At 44.5% G+C, this 16,239-nt stretch overlaps 1 protein-coding gene across 1 annotated transcript in view; it reads right to left on the bottom strand.

The window, feature by feature from the left end:
* Positions 1–16,239, bottom strand: part of SV2A (synaptic vesicle glycoprotein 2A) — a 185,574-nt gene that overhangs the window by 29,009 nt on the left and 140,326 nt on the right. The window contains exons 7-8 of the mRNA XM_069728698.1: positions 14,656–14,766; positions 7,865–7,953 (exon numbers count right to left, since the gene is read on the bottom strand). Coding sequence (XP_069584799.1) covers positions 7,865–7,953; positions 14,656–14,766 — 200 coding nt within the window. The remainder of the gene's footprint in view (positions 1–7,864; positions 7,954–14,655; positions 14,767–16,239) is intronic.

Here is a 16,239-nt window from a genome sequence, read left to right as displayed (position 1 = left end):
TTTACTAGTGATTGTACCTGGTATTGTTGTTCATGACAATGCAGTCACCTTAGTAGTGATTGTACCTGTTAGTGTTGTTCACGACAACGCGGTCACCTTACTAGAGATTGTACCTGATACTACAGTTCACAACAATGCGGTCACCTTACAAGTGATTGTACCTGGTACTGCTGTGCACGGCAAAGCGATCACCTTACTAGTGAATGTACCTGGTACCACAGTTCACAACAATGTGGTCGCATTACTAGTGAATGTACCTGGTACTGCAGTTCACAACAACGTGGTTACCTTACTAGTGATTGTTCCTGGTACTGCTGTTCACAACAACACGGTCATCTTACTAGTGATTGTACTTGGCACTGCTATTCACAACAACACGGTCACCTTAGCAGTGATTGTACCTGGTACTACTGTTTACAACAATGCGATCACCTTACTTGTGATTGTACCTGATACTGCTGTTCACAATAACACAGTCACCTTAGTGATTTTACCTGGTACTGCTGTTCACAACAACGCGATCACCTTACTGTTGAATGTATCTGGTACTGCTGTTCACAACAACGCGATCACCTTACTATTGAATGTACCTGGTACTGCTGTTCACAACAACATGGTCACCTTACTAGTGATTGTACCTGGTATTGTTGTTCACGACAATGCAGTCACCTTAGTAGTGATTGTACCTGTTACTGTTGTTCACGACAACGCGGTCACCTTACAAGTGATTGTACCTGGTACTGCTGTTCATAATGCGGTTACCTCACTAGTGATTGTACCTGGTACTGCTGTTCACAATAAAGCAATCACATTAGTACTGTTTGTAGCTGGTACTGCTGTTCACAAGAACATGGTCACCTCACTAGTGATTGTACCTGGTACTGCTGTTCACGACAATGCGGTCACCTTAGTAGTGATTGTACCTGGTACTGCTGTTCACAACAACGCGGTAATCTTAGTAGTGATTGTATCTGGATTGTACCTGGTACTACTGTTCACAACAATGCGGTCATCTTAGTAGTGTTTGTGTTGTGAATTCTGTGGCAGAGTTCACTCCTGTGGTCACAAGTGGTACTTCGGCTGATTCTCTCTGGGATCTTCCGTTTGTGGAGGAAAGTGGTACTGCAGCTTCTGAGTTTCCTCCCTCAGGTGATCTGGTGAGCTCGTTAGCTTCTTCTCTACTTAACTCCACCTGATGCTTTGATCTATGCTTCCTGTCAATGTTTCAGTGTGGGACTTGTTTTTTCCCTGGATCATTCCTGTGGCCTGCTGCTCTGCAAAGCTAAGTTTTGCTTATGTTATTTTGTTGCTATTTTTCTGTCCAGCTTGCTTTATTGGTTTTTCTCACCTGCTGGAAGCTCTGAGACGCAGAGGGACCACCTCCGTACCGTTGGTCGGTGCGGAGGGTCTTTTTGTCCCCTCTGCGTGGTTTTTTATAGGTTTTTGTGCTGACCGCAAAGTTATCTTCCCTATCCTCGTTCTGTTCAGCTAGTCGGGCCTCACTTTGCTAAATCTGTTTCATCTCTATGTTTGTGTTTTCATCTTACTCACAGTCATTATATGTGGGGGGCTGCCTTTTCCTTTGGGGAATTTCTCTGAGGCAAGGTAGGCTTATTTTTCTATCTTCAGGATTAGCTAGTTTCTCAGGCTGTGACGAGGCGCCTAGGTTCTGGTCAGGAGCGCTCCATGGCTACCTTTAGTGTGGTTTGATAGGCTTAGGGATTGCGGTCTGCAGAGTTCCCACGTCTCAGAGCTCGTTCTATTATTTTGGGTTATTGTCAGTTCACTGGATGTGCTCTGACCTCCATGTCCATTGTGATTCTGAATTGCCTTTCATAACATGTTTGTATCTGGATTGTACCTGGTACTGCTGTTCACAACAACACGATCACCTTACTGGTGATTGTACCTGGTACTGCTGTTCACAACAACACGATCGCCTTACTAGTCATTGTACCTTGTACTGCTGTTCACAACAATGCGGTCCTCTTAGTAGTGATTGTACCTGGTACTACAGTTCACAACAACATGATCACCTTAGTAGTGATTGTATTTGGTACTATAGTTCACAACAACGCGGTCACCTTACTAGTGATTGTACCTGTTACTAATGTTCACAATAACACAATCACCTTAGTATTGATTGTACCTGTTACTAATGTTCACAATAACGCAATCACATTAGTAGTTACTGTACCTGGTACTGCTGTTCACGACAACACAGTCACCTTACTGGTGATTGTACCTGGTACTGCTGTTCACAACAACACGGTCACCTTAGCAATGCTTGTACCTGGTACGGCTGTTCACAACAACGCGGTCACCATAGAAGTGATTGTACCTGGTACTGCTGTTCACAACAGCGCGGTCATCTTAGTAGTGAATTTATCTGGATTGTACCTAGTACTGCTGTTTATAACAACACGATCACCTTACTGGTGATTGTACCTGGTACTGGTGTTCACAACAACACGATCACCTTACTAGTGATTGTACCTGGTACTGCTGTTCACAACAACGCGGTCACCTTAGTAATGATTGTACCTGGTATGGCTGTTCACAACAACGCGGTCACCATAGTAGTGATTGTACCTGGTACTGCTGTTCACAACAGTGCGGTCATCTTAGTAGTGATTGTATCTGGATTGTACCTAGTACTGCTGTTCACAACAACACGATCACCTTACTGGTGATTGTACCTGGTACTGCTGTTCACAACAACACAATCACCTTAGTAGTGACCGTAAATGGTACTGCTGTTCACGACAATACAGTCACCTTAGTAGATATTGTACCTGGTACTGCTGTTCACAACACCACGATCTCCTTACTGGTGATTGTACCTGGCACTGGTGTTCACAACAACACGATCACCTTACTAGTGATTGTACCTGGTACTGCTGTTCACAACAACACGGTCACCTTAGTAATGATTGTACCTGGTACATCTGTTCACAACAACGCGGTCACCATAGTAGTGATTATACCTGGTAGTGCTGTTCACAAAAGCGCGGTCATCTTAGTAGTGATTGTATCTGGATTGTACCTAGTACTGCTGTTTACAACAACATGATCTCCTTACTAGTGATTGTACCTGGTACTTCTGTTCACGGCAACGCGGTCACCTTAGTAGTGATTGTACCTGGTACTGCTGTTCACAACAACATGATCACCTTAGTAGTGATTGTACCTGGTAATGCTGTTCACAACAAAGAGGTCACCGTACTAATGAATGTACCTAGCACTGCACTTCATAGCATCTTAATCATTTTACTAGTGACTGTACCTGGTATTGCATTTCATGCCAACTCAGTTACCTTCCTTGTGATTGTGACTAGTACTGCAGTTTACAGAAACGTGGTTGCATTCCTGGCAACTCTACCTGGCACTGTAGTTTTCAGCAACTCGATCAAATTCCTAGTGACTTTTGTAGTGATTGTACCTGGCACTGCAGTTCACAGCATCTTACTGAATTTCCTAGTTACTGTACCTGGCACTGCAGTTCACAGCATCTTAATCACTTTTTTAGTGACCGAAACTGGTCATGATACAGGAAAGATATATATCTTGGTACCGTGTTAGCCAGTAGATACAAAAATATTTAGAATTGAGAGTCCTCAGTGGTTGATACCTTTTAATGTTGATTAAAAGGTATCAACCACTGAGGACTCTCTGTTCTAAATATTTTTCGTACCTGGTCATGCAATTCACAGAATCTTAATTACTTTCCTAGTGACCATACCTGGCACTGCAGTTTGCAACATCTTAATCACACTTCTAGTAACTGTACCTGGTACTCCAGTTCATAGCATCTTAACTTACTAGTGACCGTACCTGGCACTGCAGTTCACAGCATCTTAATCACATTCTTAGGGGCCGTACCTGGTACAGCAGTTCATAGCATCTTAATCCCTTTCCTAGTGACTGTCCTGTTACTGCAGTTGACGGCATCTTTATGACTTTCATAGTGACTGTTCCTGGTACTACAGTTCATAGCATCTTAATCATTGTCCTAGTGACTGTACCTGGTACTGCAGTTCACAGTATCTTAATCACACTCCTAGTGACTGTACTTGTGTGGAGACATGGGGGTCGGTGGTCACCCAGGTCCGCTAGCCGAAACTGCAGGGACCAGAGATCGTCCCGCTAAACGCCCACTCTCCCTTTAGCGTGGGCATAACGCTACTCAGACAACATAGGGTGAGGGTAAAACAGTGTGGCAATACTTTATTGAATAACAAAACAGGAAAATAACACATAGAACAGTCCCAACAAAATACCCCAAGATGGTTCACATTAGAGTCTCACCCTTCCGCTGACTCTGTCACTTCAGAGCTCCCAGGGTCGACTACCCCACCTGTGGCACACACACAGAGAGGAGGTAACAACAAGCTTAGGAAGATGAAGGTCCATTGAGGTACAAAGCCAGTTGACCTGAGGGTCACAACCTGGCTTCTCCGAACATCACCATGGAACCAGGCGACTGGCTTTCACCAAACATATCCATGGTTCAGCGATGGTCAGTGGAGCAGATCTGTATTCTTCCAACCGGGGCCAGGGCCCCTAGGTTGTTTCCTGTAGAATAATAGATCCGTGTCCCTCATGATGGGGCCATGATATATTGGCAGCAATCCTGTAGGGTCCCCTGGATGTTTGGATGTCTTGGCAGAATCTCTAGCAGTGTCCCTGTCTCTCAGTCTGTCTGTACAGAGGCATGTAACCCATTTCTATATTTAACAAGTGTCCTTCAGTCCAGCATCACAGATAAAGGGAAGAATGGTGAGGACTAGAGATGAGCGAATTTGCTTGGGTTCACTCTTATTTGGCAAGCTATAGCGCTTGCCGAGTATGCTGCAGAGGGAACCCGGCTTTCTGGATCACGCCGGCCGATCAGCTGATCAGCGCCGCAGCTGCATGTGTCGCGGCTGTGTGACAGGCACGACACATCTATAGAGAGCCCAACAAACAGTCTCTCCATACATGTGTCTTGCCTGTCACACAGCTGCGACACATGCAGGCGCCGATCAACTGATCAGCCGGCGCGATCCAGGAAGCCAGGTTCCCTCTGCAGCTTACTCGGCAAGCACTATAGCTTGCCGAATAAGCGGGAACCCGAGCAAATTCGCTCATCTCTAGTGACGACCAAATCACCTTATTTGCTTATGTAATCTATTTGCATAGATTTTCCTCCTCTGTTTTAAAAATCAACAATCTATCTGGGCTACCCAATGCATAATTAGCATATCATTAGTGTGAGGCAGTGACCAGTGTTATATTCTAGGGTCGCTATGTGTCCACCAGGATGCGCACAGAAGCGTATTGAGGCCGCGGGAGTGCATTGCAGTCACAGGCATAGCTGTAATTGCAGTGCAAAATAAAAGTAAGAGTTGGTCTTGGTCAGACTATTTGCTCAAGACAGATTTAACCCCTTCATGACCCCAGCTTTTTTCGGTTTTGCGTTTTCATTTTTTGCTCTCCTCCTTCCCAAAACCATAACGTTTTTATTTTTCTGTCAATATGGCCATGTGAGGGCTTATTTTTTGCGGGACAAGTTGTAATTTTGAACGACATCATTTGTTTTTGCATGTCATGTACTTTAAAACGGGAAAAAATTCCAAGTGCGGTGAAATTGCAAAAAGAAGTGCAATCCCACACTTGTTTTTTGTTTGTTTTTTTGCTAGGTTCACTAAATGCTAAAACTGACCTGCCATTATGATTCTCCAGGTCATTGCGAGTTCATAGACACCAAACATGTCTAGGCTATTTTTTTATCTAAGTGGTAAAAAAAAAATTCTAAACTTTGCTAAAAAAAAAAAAAATATGGCGCAATTTTCCGATACCCGTAGCGTCTCCACTTTTTGTGATCTGGGGTTGGGTGAGGGCTTATTTTTTTAATGCCGAGCTGACGTTTTTAATGATACTATTTTGGTGCAGATATGTTCTTTTGATCGCCCGTTATTGCATTTTAATGCAATGTCGTGGCGACCAATAAAACGTAATTCTGGCATTTCAAATGTTTTTCTTGCTGCGCCGTTTAGCGGTCAGGTTAATCCTTTGTTTATTGATAGATCGGGCGATTCTGAACGCGGCGATACTGTGTATATTTGATTTTTTTTTATTGTTTTATTTTGAATGGGGCAAAAGGGGGGTGATTTAAACTTATATATTTTTAATTTTTTTTCTTATTTTTTAAAACATTTTTTTTTTACTTTTGCCATGCTTCAATAGCCTCCATGGGACGCTAGAAGCTGGCATAGCCTTATCAGATCGCTTCTATGTAGTAGAGTTGCAGCATTGCTATGAGCGCCGACCACAGGGTGGCGCTCACAGCAATCCGGCATCAACAACCTTAGAGGTCTTCAAAAGACCTCTGGTTGTCATGCCCACACATCTCTGACCCCCGATCACATGATGGGGTCAGCGATGTGCTCATTTCCGGCCCGATGGCCGGAAGCACAAGTTAAATGCCGCTGTCAGCATTTGACAGCAGCATTTAACTAGTTATTAGCAGTGGGTGGATCGCGATTCCACCCGACACTATTGCAGGCACATGTCAGCTGTACAAAACAGCTGACATGTCACCGCCAGAGCCCACATCAAAGCAGGGGATCTGACCTTGGACGTACTATTCCGTCTGAGGACAGAAAGGGGTTAAGAAAACCCGCCATGGGCTTTTATTTTCGAAGCGGACAACAGGATGGCAGTGGGGTGGTCCGTTTCCTCCTGGCCAGGTCTTACACGTGACTTATGGCCACAGGTTCCTTGTAAAAACCCTGCAGCAATAGGTTGGGTATGTCAGTCTTGGTTTTGCAAACGTGCAGAGCAGGAGGCTCTGCAAAGCTTCAGCCTGTGTGAAGTAACATGGAGCCTAGCGGAGCCGAGAGGCCTGGTACCCCTCAGCGTGACACGGCGATGTAGTCGACCACGGCAACAGGTCTCGCTTGCAGACTGTCTTGTTTCCCAGCTGCGATCCTGAGGATACCTTTTGTGTTCCAGCTGTAAGTTTCTTTAGACATTAAAAGACATTTGTTTTGAACTTTTCTGTGGTCACTGCCTCTGTCACACTGCACCAACCCCGCTGCACTAAACTAGTCATCAAGGATGACTTCAGCAACTTGGTTAAATTCCTAGTGACTGTACATGATACTGTAGTTCACAGAATTTAAATCCCTTTCCTAGTTACTGTACCTGGTACTGCAGTTCACAGCATCTTAATCCCTTTCCTAGTAACCATACCTGATACTGCAGTTCGCAGCATCTTAATCACTCTCCTAGTTACTGTACCTGGTACTGCAGTTCACAGCATCTTAATCCCTTTCCTAGTGACTGTACCTGGTACTGCAGTTCACAGCAGCTTGGTTTCATTCTGGTCAATGACAATGAGTGAGATTACAGTGTCAGACCTAGATTGCAGTGGGACCCAGAGCAAAATCTTGTAATGGGGCCGTGCCTTCGTGGTGCCCTATACACTCAGTTATCGGTGCCATGAATCAGACATGCTTTATTATTGCACCCCTTACTCGGGTGCCTACAGTCATCACCTAGATGGCAAACGCAACTTTTCAATACTTTTGCCTGTGCCCTTGCCAAAAGTGCGCACTGCCCTGCTTCTGATCGATAAGCAGGTGTAATAAATTATTGACAACTAAGGCCCTCCTAGCCCTAATGAAGCTACTATCTCCAGTCTCGTCAGAAGTGAAGGAAGACAGTCGTTCCCACAACGGTTGCCATGACGATAATAAATTCACAAAGCTGATATTAGTAAATGCAAGCAGATTGGTAAAAATCAACAGAAACACCAGAAAATTCCTGAACCCAAAATCCCAGACTTCCCCTTAATTCCACTGCAACATGACAAACCTACCTGAAAGACATGGTGAACCAAACCGCCATCATCATAAGCGTGACGCGCTTGTATTCTGGGGCAAAGCACTGCTGGAAATTAGCCCAAACCTGCAAAAGAGAAAATCATGGCGGTCAGAAAATTCTCCAAAATAAAAACAAATCAAATGCAAAAATAAAAACAAATTAAACATTCAAGAGTATATAAAACTGAAACATACAGTATATTTTGTCTATACAATAGGGTCAAATTTTTCTGGCAATGACACTGAATTTAGTGATCTGCTATTATAGTCCTCCGCTGATGCTTACATCAAAACAATTCCTCACATCTTCCTCTGATGCTTTCATTAGAGGAATTCTTTATATTCTCTGATTCTTTTATCTGAACTAATCTTCACATTCCCATCCCATCCAATCATCAGAATGATTCCTTACATTGTCCCCTTTATTCTTTTATCAGAATAATTCTTCAAATCCCCCTCATATCCTTTCAATATAACGATTCATCACTTTCTTGCTTGATACTTTATTCAGAATGATTCTTCAAACCCTCATCTACTCCTGCCATCAGATTAGTTTTTCACATCCTCCTTGAATCCTTCTATCAGAACAATTCTTCACATCTTCATCTGATTCTTTACTTAGAAAGATTCTCCACATCCTTAGAACAATTCTTCACATTTATTGATCTTTTTCATCAGATCGATTTTTTTACAGTGGCATGTAAAAGTTTGGGTACCCTTTGTCAAAATTATTGTTATTGTGAACAGTTAAGCAACTTGAAGATGAAATGTTCTCTAAAAGGCCTAAAGTTTAAGATAACGCATTTCCTTTATATTTTAGGAAATATATATACAGTGGGGCAAAAAAGTATTTAGTCAGTAAGCAATAGTGCAAGTTCCACCACTTAAAAAGATGAGCGGCGTCTGTAATTTACATCATAGGTAGACCTCAACTATGGGAGACAAACTGAGAAAAAAAAATCCAGAAAATCACATTGTCTGTTTTTTTTAACATTTTATTTGCATATTATGGTGGAAAATAAGTATTTGGTCAGAAACAAACAATCAAGATTTCTGGCTCTCACAGACCTGTAACTTCTTCTTTAAGAGTCTCCTCTTTCCTCCACTCATTACCTGTAGTAATGGCACCTGTTTAAACTTGTTATCAGTATAAAAAGACACCTGTGCACACCCTCAAACAGTTTGACTCCAAACTCCACTATGGTGAAGACCAAAGAGCTGTCAAAGGACACCAGAAACAAAATTGTAGCCCTGCACCAGGCTGGGAAGACTGAATCTGCAATAGCCAACCAGCTTGGAGTGAAGAAATCAACAGTGGGAGCAATAATTAGAAAATGGAAGACATACAAGACCACTGATAATCTCCCTCGATCTGGGGCTCCACGCAAAATCCCACCCAGTGGGGTCAGAATGATCACAAGAACGGTGAGCAAAGATCCCAGAACCACGCGGGGGGACCTAGTGAATGAACTGCAGAGAGCTGGGACCAATGTAACAAGGCCTACCATAAGTAACACACTACGCCACCATGGACTCAGATCCTGCAGTGCCAGACGTGTCCCACTGCTTAAGCCAGTACATGTCCGGGCCCGTCTGAAGTTTGCTAGAGAGCATTTGGATGATCCAGAGGAGTTTTGGGAGAATGTCCTATGGTCTGATGAAACCAAACTGGAACTGTTTGGTAGAAACACAACTTGTCGTGTTTGGAGGAAAAAGAATACTGAGTTGCATCCATCAAACACCATACCTACTGTAAAGCATGGTGGTGGAAACATCATGCTTTGGGGCTGTTTCTCTGCAAAGGGGCCAGGACGACTGATCCGGGTACATGAAAGAATGAATGGGGCCATGTATCGTGAGATTTTGAGTGCAAACCTCCTTCCATCAGCAAGGGCATTGAAGATGAAACGTGGCTGGGTCTTTCAACATGACAATGATCCAAAGCACACCGCCAGGGCAACGAAGGAGTGGCTTTGTAAGAAGCATTTCAAGGTCCTGGAGTGGCCTAGCCAGTCTCCAGATCTCAACCCTATAGAAAACCTTTGGAGGGAGTTGAAAGTCCGTGTTGCCAAGCGAAAAGCCAAAAACATCACTGCTCTAGAGGAGATCTGCATGGAGGAATGGGCCAACATACCAACAACAGTGTGTGGCAACCTTGTGAAGACTTACAGAAAACGTTTGACCTCTGTCTTTGCCAACAAAGGATATATAACAAAGTATTGAGATGAAATTTTGTTTCTGACCAAATACTTATTTTCCACCATAATATGCAAATAAATTGTTAAAAAAACAGACAATGTGATTTTCTGGATTTTTTTTCTCAGTTTGTCTCCCATAGTTGAGGTCTACCTATGATGTAAATTACAGACGCCTCTCATCTTTTTAAGTGGTGGAACTTGCACTATTGCTGACTGACTAAATACTTTTTTGCCCCACTGTATATATATATATATATAATATAAGGCTGAGAGCGTCACTCTGTCCGAAGCCTTTATAGACTGCGCAAGCGCAAGTGCTGGCGCAGTCTGGACCCCACAGAGTGACGCAGCCCAGGAGATCGCGGTATGCGTAAGCACTGAACGCACACCGCAATCTCCAACGGAGAAGCAGGGACGTGCCAAGAGGGTGAGTATAAGCTATATTCACCTGTCCCGTTCCAGCGCTGCGCGTCGCTCCATCTTTCGGGTTCTCTGCCTGTGACGTTCACAGTTCAGTGGGCGCGATGACGCGCTTAATGCGCGCCGCCCTCTGACTGAACAGTCACAGCCAGAGGACCCGGCACACGGAGCGGCACACAGCGCTGGATCAGGGCCAGGTGACTATAGCAAGTGTCGGGGGCCTGAGCTACCGGCGACTCCGGCACCTGACCCACACAGCGCGCCAGTGTCCCCGCCTGCTTAGGCCCCCCCAGCACTCGGCGCCCAGTGACGATAGGTGAGTATGTTATTTTTTTTATATATATATATATATATATATATATCGCAGCAGTATACGGGGCATATACTATGGAGCATCTTATGGGGGCCATAAACCTTTATGGAGCAGTGTACGGGGCATATACTATGGAGCATCTTATGGGGGCCATAAACCATAATGGAGCAGTGTACGGGTCATATACTATGGGGCATCTTGTGGGGGCCATAAACCTTTATGGAGTAGTGTACGGGGCATATACTATGGAGCATCTTATGGGGGCCATAAACCTTTATGGAGCAGTGTACGGGGCATATACTATGGAGCATCTTATGGGGGCCATAAACCTTTATGGAGCAGTGTACAGGTCATATACTTTGGAGCATCTTGTGGGGGCCATAAACCTTTATGGAGCAGTGTACGGGGCATATACTATGGAGCATCTTATGGGGGCCATAAACCATAATGGAGCAGTGTACGGGTCATATACTATGGGGCATCTTGTGGGGGCCATAAACCTTTATGGAGCAGTGTACGGGGCATATACTATGGAGCATCTTATGGGGGCCATAAACCTTTATGGAGCAGTGTATGGGTCATATACTTTGGAGCATCTTGTGGGGGCCATAAACCTTTATGGAGCAGTGTACGGGGCATATACTATGGAGCATCTTATGGGGGCCATCAACCATAATGGAGCAGCATATGAGGCATATACTATGGAGCATCTTATGGGGGCCATCAACCACAATGCAGCATCATACGGAGCATATACTATGGAGCATCTTATGGGGGCCATCAACCATAATGGAGCAGCATATGAGGCATATACTATGGAGCATCTTATGGGGTCATCAACCATAATGGAGCAGCATACTGGGTATATACTATGGAGCAACTTATGGGGGCCATCAACCATAATGGAGCAGCGTATGGGGCATATGGATGGGAGCAGCAAATTACAGAACGGTGGCACAGGATGGCAGCAGCACATGACAGAACGGGAGCGCAGGATGGGAGCAGCACATGACAGAATAGGGCAGCACATGACAGTACGGGGTGCAGGATGACAGCAGCACATGACAGAACGGGGGTGCAGGATGGAAGCAGCACATGACAGAACGGGGGCGCAGGATGGGAGCAGCAAATGACAGGATGGGAGCAGCAAATGACAGAATGGAGGCACAGGTTGGGTGCAGCACATGTCAGATTGGAGGCGCAGGATGGGTGCAGCACATGTCAGAATGGGGGTGCAGGATGGGAGCAGCACATGTCAGAATGGGGGCGCAGGATGGGAGCAGCACATGACAGAATGGGGGCGCAGGATGGGTGCAGCACATGACAGGATGGGGGCGCAGGATGGAGCAGCACATGACAGGATGGGGGCGCAGGATGGAGCAGCTCATGACAGGATGGGGACGCAGGATGGAGCAGCTCATGACAGGATGGGGACGCAGGATGGAGCAGCACATGACAGGATGGGGACGCAGGATGGAGCAGCACATGACAGGATGGGGACGCAGGATGGAGCAGCTCATGACAGGATGAGGACGCAGGATGGAGCAGCACATGACAGGATGGGGACGCAGGATGGAGGAACACATGACAGGATGGGGACGCAGGATGGAGCAGCACATGACAGGATGGGGACGCAGGATGGAGCAGCACATACCAGGATGGAGACTATATACCAATATAAATGCTCGCCACCCGGGCGTAGAACGGGTTCAATAGCTAGTACATATATAGTCATCTTTTACATTTTAAAAATCAGATAAAGGAAAATGGGTAGATGCAAAAGTTTTCGCACCCTGCATGGTTAGTACCTAGTAGCACCTCCTTTCACAAGTATCACAGCTTGTAAACACTTTTTGTAGCCAGACATGGGTCTTTCAATTCTTGTTTGAGGGATTTTCATCCATTCCTCCTTGGAGAATTCTTCCAGTTCTGTGAGAATCCTGGAACACCTATTTTTGGAAAATTTTCCTTGACACATTCATCAGAATGATTCTTCACATCCTCTCCTTACAGGGTCACATATCTCTGAATGTTTTTCTTCAAGCACAAAATTGCCCGAATACTCTCCATTCCAGAAAACTCCACATGTTTGGCATATACAGTTAGGTCCATATAAATTTGGACAGAGACAACATTTTTCTAATTTTGGTTATAGACATTACCACAAAGAATTTTTAACAAAACAATTCAGATGCAGTTGAAGTTCAGACTTTCAGCTTTTATTTGAGGGTATCCACATTAAAATTGGATGAAAGGTTTAGGAGTTTCAGCTCCTTAACATGTGCCATCCTGTTTTTAAAGTGACCAAAAGTAATTGGACAGATTAAATAATTTTAAATAAAATGTAAATTTTTAGTACTTGGCTGAAAACCCTTTGTTGGCAATGACTGCCTGAAGTTTTGAACTCATGGACATCACCAGACACTGTGTTTACTCCTTTTTGATGCTCTGCCAGGCCTACACTGCGGTAGTTTTCAGTTGCTGTTTGTTTGTGGACCTTTCTGTCTGACGTTTAGTCTTTAACAAGTGAAATGCTGCTCAATTGGGTTGAGATCAGGTGACTGACTTGGCCATTGAAGAATATTCCACTTCTTTGCTTTAATAAACTCCTGGGTTGCTTTGGCTTTATGTTTTGGGTCATTGTCCATCTGTAGTATGAAACGACGACCAATCAGTTTGGCTGCATTTGTCTGGATCTGAGCACACAGTATGTCTCTGAATACCTCAGAATTCATTCGGCTTCTTCTGTCCTGTGTCACATCATCAATAAACACTAGTGACCCAGTGCCACTGGCTGCCATGCATGCCCAAGCCATCACACTGCCTCCGCCGTGTTTTACAGATGATGTGGTATGCTTTGGATCATGAGCTGTACCTGCCTTCACCATACTTTTCTCTTTCCATCATTCTGGTAGAGGTTGATCTTGGTTTCATCTGTCCAAAGAATGTTCTTCCAGAACTCTGCTGGCTTTTTTAGATGTTTTTTAGCAAAGTCCAGTCTAGCCTTTTTCTTCTTGATGCTTATGAGTGGCTTGCACCGTGCAGTGAACCCTCTGTATTTACTTTCATACAGTCTTCTCTTTATGGCAGATTTGGATATTGATACGCCTACCTCCTGGAGAGTGTTGTTCACTTGGTTGGCTGTTGTGAAGGGGTTTCTTTTCACCATGGAGATTATTCTGCGATCATCCACCACTGATGTCTTCCGTGGGTGCCCAGGTCTTTTTGCATTGATGAGTTCACCAGTGCTTGCTTTCTTTCTCAGAATGTACCAAACTGTAGATTTTGCCACTCCTAATATTGCAGCAATTTCTCGGATGGTTTTTTTCTGTTTTCGCAGCTTAAGGATGGCTTGTTTCACCTGCATGAAGAGCTCCTTTGACCGCATGTTTACTTCACAGCAAAAACTTCCAAATGCAAGTACCACACCTCAAATCAACTCCAGGTCTTTTATCTGCTTAATTGAGAATGACATAACGCAGGGATTGCCCTCACCTGTCCATGGAATAGCCTTGGAGTCAATTGTCCAATTACTTTTGGTCCCTTTAAAAACAGGGTGTCACATGTTAAGGAGCTGAAACTCCTAAACCCTTCATCCAATTTTAATGTGGATACCCTCAAACGAAAGCTGAAATTCTGAACTTCAATTGCATCTGAATTGATTTGTTTAAAATTCATTGTGGTAATGTCTATATCCAAAATTAGAAAAATGTTGTTTCTGTCCAAATATATATGGACCTAACTGTATATACTGAAAATATGTACAGACACATCAAATGTAAATCTATAGCATAGAGTTAATTTATATAATGATTCATAGCTATATATTTGTCTTTGTAGTAAAAAAAAGTCTTACCTGCTGAGACAAATTCAAAATCCGAATCATCCAGCGCCGGTGCCAATTCCCGGTATCAGACTGGATCTCAACCAGTTCATCCTCTTGTTTAATAGTCTTTATCTGAGTGATCTGCAAGGACAAAGTTGTCCAGTAAGTAATGGTGGTTGGTAATGGCCTAAATTATCCAAAATGTATAGTGTGTTGCCACCAAAAAAGGATCAAAATTGTCTGCAAAAAAATAAAAAAAGTTACGGTATATTCATTCGCCAGCCCTCTACTACCTGCTGCTGATGTCCCGAAATCAGGTATTGTCTGCAGCGGTCACATGTCCCTGTGTTGGGATCTCATTGCTGTAGCACAAAATACACACTGCCTGCAGAACGGGCAGGAGTTGAGGGAGGACGTACTGGGCCACAGGCCTTCAAAGGGATGACGACATCATGACAGGTGTTATGATCCAGTGACCTTGGAGCCGCATGGAACCTTCTCTGGAGTTGGTGTAAACTGTACTGACCGCAAATCCTGAACTTAACACTGCAACTAGAAGTAGCCGTGGGGTGTGCCTAACAAATCCTAGACACCTCGACACAGCCGGAGGACTAAATACCCCTATAGATGGAAATAGGAATTCTACCTTGCCTCAGAGCAGAACCCCAAAGGATAGACAGCCCCCCACAAATATTGACTGTGAGTAGTAGAGGAAAAGACACACGCAGGCAGGAAACAGGATTTAGCAAAAGAGGCCACTCTAGCTAAAATAGGAAAGGATAGGACAGAATACTAAGCGGTCAGTATTAAAATCCTTCCAAAAATATCCACAGCAGAAAATACAAAAAACTCCACCATCTAACTAAAGATGTGGAGCGTATATCTGCAACTCCAGAGAATCCAACAAGACTGAGAAAACACTGACACAGTATAACTGGACAAGAGAAAACAAAAGAATAGCACAGAATTATAAGCACACAGCATGTGTGCCACAGAAACAAAAACCAGACACTTATCTTTGCTGAATTGGCAGCAAGGCAGGAGGAACCAGACAAAGATCCAAAACCTCCCAGAACCATGGACAACTGGCAAGGACTAATGAATCCTGCACACCTAAATACCCCAGTCAGAACTGCAATCAGCAGAAACACCTGACCAGGACTGCAACTCAGGGACAACTGCATTACCACCTACAACCACTGGAGGGATCCCAAAAGCAGAATTCACAACAGACAGGGTTGAGAGGACATACAGGGAGTGGAACAGGGAATAAAGGGGTGTGTTAGTGTAGGCTAAGGGGATTTGAATAGCAGGATAAGGATTGGTCCGTGGAATAGGTAAGGGGGGTAAGGGGTGGAGTTGTGCGGGCCGTTATAAAAGAGAATTGCCATCTTAGTGGGGCAACCATTTTAAGTGCCCCTTCAGAGTTTAAACAAGCTATAGGGTGCATGCGCGATGGAGGTTGAGGTGATTTTACAACAGCTGAGGGATGCCGCTGCTTCAAGGGGCGCAGGCTGGTTACAGGCATCGATTCAAGGCCTGCTGCAAGGAGGGGGGGAACGGGCCCCCTCAGGCCCAACAAGAAGGGAGACGGCCTCGGAGAACTAGGCCTCC

Source organism: Ranitomeya imitator, chromosome 1 (genome assembly GCF_032444005.1).
Source record: "Ranitomeya imitator isolate aRanImi1 chromosome 1, aRanImi1.pri, whole genome shotgun sequence".
NCBI classification, from domain to species: Eukaryota; Metazoa; Chordata; class Amphibia; order Anura; family Dendrobatidae; genus Ranitomeya; species Ranitomeya imitator.
Note: the sequence above shows the minus strand (reverse complement) of the source record. Positions and strands in the feature narration are given on the sequence as shown.